The sequence below is a fragment of the Mus caroli genome, chromosome 6, assembly GCF_900094665.2.
Source record: "Mus caroli chromosome 6, CAROLI_EIJ_v1.1, whole genome shotgun sequence".
Taxonomy (NCBI): Eukaryota; Metazoa; Chordata; class Mammalia; order Rodentia; family Muridae; genus Mus; species Mus caroli.
In genome coordinates, this window is record NC_034575.1 from 77,082,921 (window position 1) to 77,091,656 (window position 8,736).

At 36.6% G+C, this 8,736-nt stretch overlaps 1 protein-coding gene across 2 annotated transcripts in view; it reads left to right on the plus strand.

Moving 5' to 3' along the window:
* Lrrtm4 (leucine rich repeat transmembrane neuronal 4) overlaps window positions 1-7,443 on the plus strand; it is a 749,886-nt gene extending 742,443 nt beyond the window's left edge. For both annotated transcript variants that reach the window (XM_021165187.1, XM_029478329.1), the window contains exon 3: window positions 6,266-7,443. In XM_021165187.1, the coding sequence (XP_021020846.1) occupies window positions 6,266-6,487 (222 nt within the window). In that variant the 3' untranslated portion in view covers window positions 6,488-7,443. The remainder of the gene's footprint in view (window positions 1-6,265) is intronic.
* Window positions 7,444-8,736: the final 1,293 nt, after the last annotated feature.

Genomic DNA, 8,736 nt, shown 5'->3' on the forward strand with positions numbered 1-8,736 from the left:
TGTGTGTGTGTGTGTGTGTGTGTGTGTGTGTGTGTGTGTGTATGAGCATGCAAGCATTCATGGATATGAAGGTCTGCACCTAGCACAAGTGTGAAGGTTGCAGGAAAAGCTCAGGTGTCAGTCTTCAGTGCCCACCTTGTCACCTTGTTTGAGGCAGGATCCCATATTGTTTGAGTCTTGACCTTGAGCTTTGTGGATTTTTCCCATTTCTGCATCCCATATGCTGAAGGGGCAACTAAGTTTCCCTTATACCCAACTCACTTAAATGGGTTAAGGTTCTGTTAGCTTTTAATTAACGTTCCTGAAATATAATACCAACTCACTGAACTTGTTTATATGTACACGTTTAATTCTCAGCACATACTAACCTAGTGACAAGATTAAAGTCAAAGTTATACATTCACTTAGCAATTGCCATTCATTTTAAATCAATTTCTCTTCCAATAAATGCAATGTCCATCTTCATTAAGCAATTCAGCTGTATTGAATTCTTCCTTGGACTTATGTGATGATACTTTTTAAATGGTCTGAATAGCCCGACACAACCCTTTAATTCTGGAAATTAGAATCCAAATGTCATTCAGGAAATTGAAAATCAACTTTTTATGACTTCAGTGGAAAGAATTCATACTGAAATCTGAACAATGGCCATGAAAAGTTAATAAATAAGACTAATGATAGACTACAGTAATTTAAGAACAATCAGACACTTCAACTACTTATAACTAATGTTTAAAGCTTTGAGAAAAGGAAGAAACAGTATTGGATTTTCATGTTGAAATTCTAAAGTCTCTGATCAAATTTATCTCGGATCTATTTCACATTGCATTCACACTTACTGCATAGACACATTCATTTCTCATTTTAGATACAATTATTACTAATGTAAAGTTTTAGAATAAGAGTCAATATGCAGGTTTTGAAACTCTGTACAACCCTCTGTAATTTACCCTTTCTTCCCAAAATATAAAGCATTCCCTTTCCCAAACTTCTGTCATAGAAATACTAATACAGGGAACCCTCATAATTCAAAGAATGATTTCATTCTTTTTCAAAAATATCTTTCTGCTGCGTTGGAAGGGAAAAAAAAACATATTATGGGCAAAGAATAAATTATGGGTTTTTTTGGGAAGCCAGAACGTACAGTGGTGTTTGATAGCCTCCTAATATATAGGATAGGACTGGGAGCCTTGGTTAGAACTATGCTGTGCCCACCTGTGTCCTACATCTCTCTGAATGGAAACTGGAAGACCAAAGGGGTAGGATATGCTTCCAAAACATATAAGGGCAGTCCTGAGCTTCAATGAGCTGGAATAGGTATTCTCAGTAGATTTCTTAAAGATCAGAAAGGACTTTTAGTGTTACCTGAGGGCAATGAGACACCAGGACTGCTCCATTTTTAGAGGATTAGCCAAATGTCAGAAGAATCAAAGTGACTTATCATAGGAATGCTTCTCCCCACTCTAATCCACCTCACATGTACTTATAAAATATTTCTCTAAGGAAGTTTACATGTGACCAATGTTCAACTGTACAGATACTCAGGAGAAGTCAGATTTGCTGAAGATCACGATGTATTTCTCAGATTCTTGTTGTTCTGCACACCATGCAATTGTCTTTAAATAAAGTACAGCTTTCAGTGCAGCCAATGAGTAGCCAGGCATGCTAATGAGAACATCTTTAAATAGTGTTGTTCTGCTGAGCTTCAAAGTAGAACCCAGGAGAGAACGGATAGAGCATTGGGACCCTTTTGTAAAGTACTAAAAACACATTTACAAAAATACCAAAACTACATTAAAGGGAACTTGAGGACACTTTGTTTTGACTACTGGAAACAACAATCCGCACAGGGACCCAGGTGGTTAATGTGCTGTACATTATTACTATAAAACACAGGACCTCCTTCTCTTTGCTGCTCCAAAACTGCAAATTCAATTGATTACATGGTACCCCACAGAATAGACTCCAAGAGTAAATGAGCAAATGCTGCAGTTAGCCTTTAAAAGGTGGCCAATTCATTCAGCTTTTAAGTATTTATTTATTTTGCCACTGGTCAGTCTAGAAGAAAAGAATGTTAAAATGATTTTTATCTCAAAAGAATTTGTTTCAAATACAATGGAGAAAAATGTCATGGATCCCCTGCTTGCCAGCAGCAAACCAAGTTTCCTGAGTTCCGAGGTGATATGATATATACATCTAGAGGTCTGTGGTTAATAAGGTTCTCTTGATATTTGAGTCAACTTGAAATTGAATATCATGCTGTTTGATATGAAATTGTTCTCTTAGATTTTATTTTAAACATAAAGAGCTTTAAATAAATAAGAAAAAATGAACAATGTTGACCTGAGCTTCTGACGTTCATCTTCAGATGAACCTATTTGTACAGAGCTCATGACTCCCTAACTTCCTCTCACACAAGATTTAGGCATGCCTTTTGAGTCCAGTGTCTTCCCCTTATGACTAGGGGCAATATCTCAAAAATAGAAGGCATCCACAGAGGCACTGCCAGTGCTACATGTGGCCTTTGGTTTATTATACAGATCTGTCTAATTTGGCAAAAGAAAACAGAATCATTCCTTTAAGTGAAAGTATGGGGGAAATGTTGGCAAGATGGCTCAGCAGAAGGTACACTTGCTGATTAGCTTGAGGATCTGGGTTTGACCCACAGGGAATCCTATGGAAGAAGACAAGTGTTAAATTCCATAAGTTGTACTCTGACCTCCATTCCTCTGTTGTGGAACACAAATTAAATGACATAATATAAATAAATAATTATTAGGAAAAAAAGAAAGGAAAGTACAGAATAAATATTCTGTGTTCAGTGAATGCTCTGTACTTGCAAGTAACTTGGTGATTTTCTTCATGGCATTTCAAGTTGTCCTGCACATATTAATAACAGAAAGAAGAATGGATCAAAATATTCTTAGGAAGGTCTTTCCCAAAACACTTCTACCTGCTCAATGCGCTAAACAAAATATTTGCTTCCATTTCTATACTTTGTCAGAGTTGTGTTGACCCAGGATAGCAATCAGTCCTCTACCATCTGATACATTTAGAAAACCCCACAGGTATTTCATTTCCCCAAACAGAAATGATAATAAAGAGTTCATGTCTAGACAGTGTGCTGGCTTATAGAGAGATATCTGAATGGATTAGAAATAAAAATAGGGTTGTATGTATGGCACAGTAGTTAAGAGTGTTATACTCTGCCTCTGCCAGGAAGCTAGACTTATCAAAGAGTCTTCTAGTCAGCTTGTCTTATTTGGAGATGTCCCACTGAAGTAGAGAACCTTCAGAATGGGGTCAGTTTGTGGGCTTCCCTGAATCTACTTTAGCTGTTTACTTTCTGTGCTTAGTGAGCTTCCCTTGACGATAGAATGTTTCACTCCCCTTTAGAACATCTTGGGTCTTAAGAGCTTCTCTGCAAGATGGAAGGTTTTATTTCATCAAAAAAATCACCACATAATAACTATGTAGTGAGTAAGACAACATAGATAGATAGATACATAGATAGATAGATAGATAGATAGATAGATAGATAGATAGATAAGACAGACAGACAGAAAGAGAGTTAAATAAGCATTATATGCTTACCTGTACTTTTGCTGGCAAGTCCATTTCTTCACTGGCAGTAAAGCACAATGCTTTGGATTTCAGCATATACTGAAGACCAGTTGAGACATCCAGCCTTATGAACTGAACAACTACAGGATCCTTGGAATTTGCATTGGTAGAAAAGCCATTGTTGTACTAGCTAGACCATAGCCCAGAAGCCATTCTATAAATCCACAGAGAGAGAGAGAGACAGACAGACAGAGAGACAGACAGACAGAGAGACAGAAACAGAGACAGAGACAGATTCATTATAAGTCCTGTTCTTCTAGAGAACCCTGACTATGCTTTATGTACCATGTCATAAGACAAGAGGACAAAATCTCTCGAATCATCACCCACGAGCAGCTGAGCACTTGGAGTTTTATCATCTCAACAAGGAATCAACACCATCAGATTGATGTAGCAGGTTCAGAAAGATGTGCAAGCACAAGATAAAAAAAAAAAAGTACACTTGCACTTTCCTTTTCCTAACTTTGTGAAATGTGTTTCTTTACCAGACATATAGAGGACTCTAATGAAAAGCAATAAAGAAAATTAAGGTGCCTAGAGTATTTGCAGATTTTCCTATTAACATAATTGCTTTGGACACTCATCTAGATTTGTTGCACTGACAATCAATAGAGACTTAGTATACTGGCTGGTTTTGTGTGTCGACTTGACACAAGCTAGAGTTATCACAGAGAACAGAGTTTCAGTTGAGGAACTGCCTTCATGAGTTTCAGCTGTAAGGCATTTTCTCAATTAGTGATCAAGGGGAGAAGGCCCATTGTGGGTGTGCCATCCCTGGGCTGGTAGTCTTGGGTTCTATTAGAAAGCAGGCTGAGCAAGCCAGGGGAAGCAAGCCAATAAGTAACATCCCTCCATGGCCTCTACACCAGCTCCTGCTTTCTGACCTGGTTGAGTTCTAGTCCTGACTTCCTTTGGTGATGAACAGCAATGTGGGAAGTATAAGCTAAATAAACTCTTTCCTCCCCATTTTGCTTCTTGGTTATGATGTTTGTGTAGGAATAGAAACCCTGACTAAGACACTTAGCTTGTCAGCTTGGAAGTAAAGAATACCATTTATATTATAAACAGAGAAGTGTACCTGTTTAAATATTTGTAATATTTTAAGCAACATATTGCTAGGAATTATCTGTGATATTTTTATTTTACATAAAAGATATATGACCCAAAATGGAAGTTAGAATTGTTTGAAGTAAGAAGTACAAATGAAAGTTAAAACATGCATATCATCTATATGTTTTGTATTAGAGACAGGCTCAGAAGAGAGAATCAATTTGTGGTACTATACCTTGGTCAAAAACCTAAGGTAAGGAAGATCATATGACATATAGGGGTACTGAGTAAAGCTGTTGAACTAAATTGATAAACATTCAAGCTACCTTGGTAAAAAGTTATGTTTGTATCCATAGAAAATGCTACTCTTAGCCTTAAGCAGATGATCCTCTTTTTGCCATGAATAGTGGTAAATGCAGAGAGGCTCCAATGTACAAGGTGCTGAGATTAATGGACGGATGATTACACAGCCCTCAATAAAGGCAATTCTATGATACTTTCAAAGGCCCAGGGACCCTGTGAAATGAAGGTTAATAATACTGTTAAGAGTCATAAGATAAGGAGAAAGGCTGTGAAATGCCATCTCCTAGTCAAGACACAGACATTGAAAACATGAACTCAGAGCAGCCATGGGTACCTACCCTGAGTCTGTAGAAAAATGGGCTCATCAACAGGTAGAAATGGTGGGAGCCCCACACCTTACTTCTGAGCTACATGGTCCTGATTCATGTAGATATATTTTCTTCAGTTGTGTACCCACTAATGACCCTATTAAGCTATCATGGATAGATCCAATCCAGTGCTTACATAGATAGCTCTGGTTAAACTAAATGGATCACAAAACAAAAACAAATAAGAGTCATGAGTCTGAGAAAGGATCTTGCCCAGAGTAGGGATGTGGGAAGTAGATAAGAGAGTGTGTGAATAGAAGTAAACAGAATGCATTGTATGTATGCATGTATGAAATTTGTCAGTGAAAAAAGTAGTCAATTAAAAATAAAGAAAAAGACTGAGATATACAAATAAACTACATATATAAACATAAAACACAATAATAGAGCTATAGATATATGTGTACATTATATACATGTACTTTTAAACATGTACTCAAATACATAACATATAGACATATTAAGCATATCCAAAGAACTTGCATATATCAGCATACACATTTCATCATTACATACACATTCTTTTGCACTTTATTTTTGACTTGACTTACCATGCCATACTGTAACAGTTCTTACCCATTTCTGTAGCATGTGCACTTATGTAGGCTATGGAATGTGATTAATAGTGTAGTAGGGTAAGTTCTATATATGTATGATTATATGTCATCCATGTTCATAGACATTTACATTGTTCTAATCTTCTTATTTTGATGTGTCAACTGAGATTAGAATCAAGATCAAAACATTGAAAATACAATATAGGTAAACTTATGGACAACGCACATATGAATTATGATAACCAAAAAAGTAACAATAATTACGTTTGTTAAGTTGGTGTTTTCAAGTAATAGAGGACATGAATCAGCATGAAAAACAAAGCTTATTACTAAACCATTGCTTTTTCTGTTTCTCATGTACAGATACCCCACCATGTGAAGCCCCTGCCGTATTACAGCTATGATCAACCAGTGATTGGGTACTGCCAGGCCCACCAGCCTCTCCACATCAACAAGGCTTATGAAGCTGTGTCTATAGAGCAGGATGACAGCCCCAGTTTGGAGCTTGGGAGAGACCACAGCTTCATTGCCACCATAGCCAGGTCGGCTGCACCTGCCATTTATCTGGAGAGAATAACAAACTAACAGCGAAACTAACTTCTAGATGAAGAGCTCACAGGAAAAGGGCAGCCTTCATCACATAGGAGTTGAGGTGTCCAGCATCCTCCAGCTTCAAGAGTTCATTGCTCCTGTACAGAAGTTTAGGGAATAGTGAGAAGCAAACCCCAAACTGCTTATGAAGTTGGGCAGCTGATAAACCTGCCACCAACCCGGGAGGACCCAGAACTTCCTTTGCTTTAAAAGATAAAACAAACACAAGCACTCCCGGATGTAAATAGTCAAGAGTGTTACGTTCTTATAAAAATAGATTTCACCCTAGCTATCTATAGGTTGGTTTGTATATTTGATTTTTCTACAATGCATGGTTCCTGGGCTGGAGAACCACAGTGGGAGGGTGGGAATTTGGGGGAAACAACACATTTTTTTCCTTGTAAGATGTGCATAGCACTCACAGACCTTTTTTCCTAAGTTCCCATGTTATTTTTCCTTTAAAATCTGGTTTTATCCTTTTATTAATTTTATTTTTCTTAATTTCCTGGTTGAGTGACTTCTTTCTACTTCTAAATATGAGTACTTCCATGGAACCAAAAAAGGTTTGGTTTTGCATTGACCTAAAGTAAAGAAAGTTGACTACAAAGTTCAATAAGCTACTGGAATGAATTAAATACATTGAAGTGTATATTCACTCAGTACACATTATAGACAATAGAAGGAGCTCTGGTTTATTTCCCCATCTGTATCTGTCATGGAAAGAAACCTGATGACCAGACCTGTGAACACGTGGATGGGGAAGAGCCTGAATACTACCCCTCAAAGGAGAGAGGGGCTCTGTGAACAATGGCCAGAGGTCCTTTGAATGTCACTGTAATGGGATGACTTTCTAAACTCAAGATGATGTGTAATATTGCTTTTAAATTTAATTATCACTTAGCTTTTGTGTAATTTTTATCAATAAAAGAAAAATGTTGAAAAATAAAATATATTATTTTGTGGTTGGTATACCATAGCCCATCTTCATATGTGTGGAAAGTTTCTATCTAGTATCAGAGTAACAATGTAGAAATCTATCAAGGGTTTTGTTTGGTTAGCTGGTTGGTTTGTTGGCTTTTGGGCGTTTTGTTGTTGCTGATGTTTTATTTTTATTTTTTGTTATTGTTTGATTGCTTTTTGTGCCCCATGATCAGGTAGAGAAGCACTAATAGGTATAGAAAACATATATGAAATGAAGTTGAGGTAGTAATATGTTTCCAAACTTATTTAGAGGTATCCTTACTCTAAAAATATGTAACATCAGAAAAATGTGTCAATGGGAGAATTACAGACTATGTGATCTTAAAGGAAAGACAGAGTTATGTGGTAATTAGTAATCACACAGAAAAATACATAGCTGTCATTTTAAAAATCATCTTTCAAAGGAAATAATGAGGGCTAGAGAGATGACTCATCAGTTAAGAATGCTTGCTGCTTCTTCAGAGGACCAGCGTTTTGTTCCCAGAACTGGTATCTGGCTATTCACAATCTCCTGTGATTCTAGCTAGCTACAGGTGGATCCAACACATTCTGTAGGCCCCTGTACCCAAATACACTTTCCCACTCATATGCATATACACATACATAGACACAAAAAAGTAAAATAAAGTCACTCAAAGGAACCTACCAGAACAGAATTCTTCTCTGAGGTCACCTGGGGTCCAATTGGAGTAGTTTTATTCTCCAATATGAACAAGACGAAGTGATAATGTTTATGATATTTAGCAAGGCAACTCTTACATGTTAAGGCGTGGTATTAGACAGTGATTTCAATAGATACATTTAGGAAATAACTAATTCTAAGCTCTGAAGCTAATAGTAAATGAACTTTATAAATTAAAAATCAGTATATCAAAGTTAGAGATAATTATAAAACCAAGCCATCGAACGCAAATTTGGGAACCGAACATGGAATTTCTTTTCAAAGTCATTCCATTTGAATACTCTTCTCAAATAGAACTGAAGTTACCAAAGCAGGATGACATTGTCATGTTATAGGAAAATTCAGCCAAGACAACTTTTATTTTCACATTGAAAAATGCCATTATTGCCAAATTCTTTTAATTTTCTGTTAATATTTAACATTTAAGTGAAATGTATTTTCTAAACCATGAATATAAAAAGAGTTGGCCAAGGGCTTAAAAGTTAAACATAGTCCTTTCCTGTTTTGACTTTGGCTTTAGAATTTGACCAATAAATTTGAAGCACACCTTCCCGAATTAAAATAATTTATTTTTATTTTT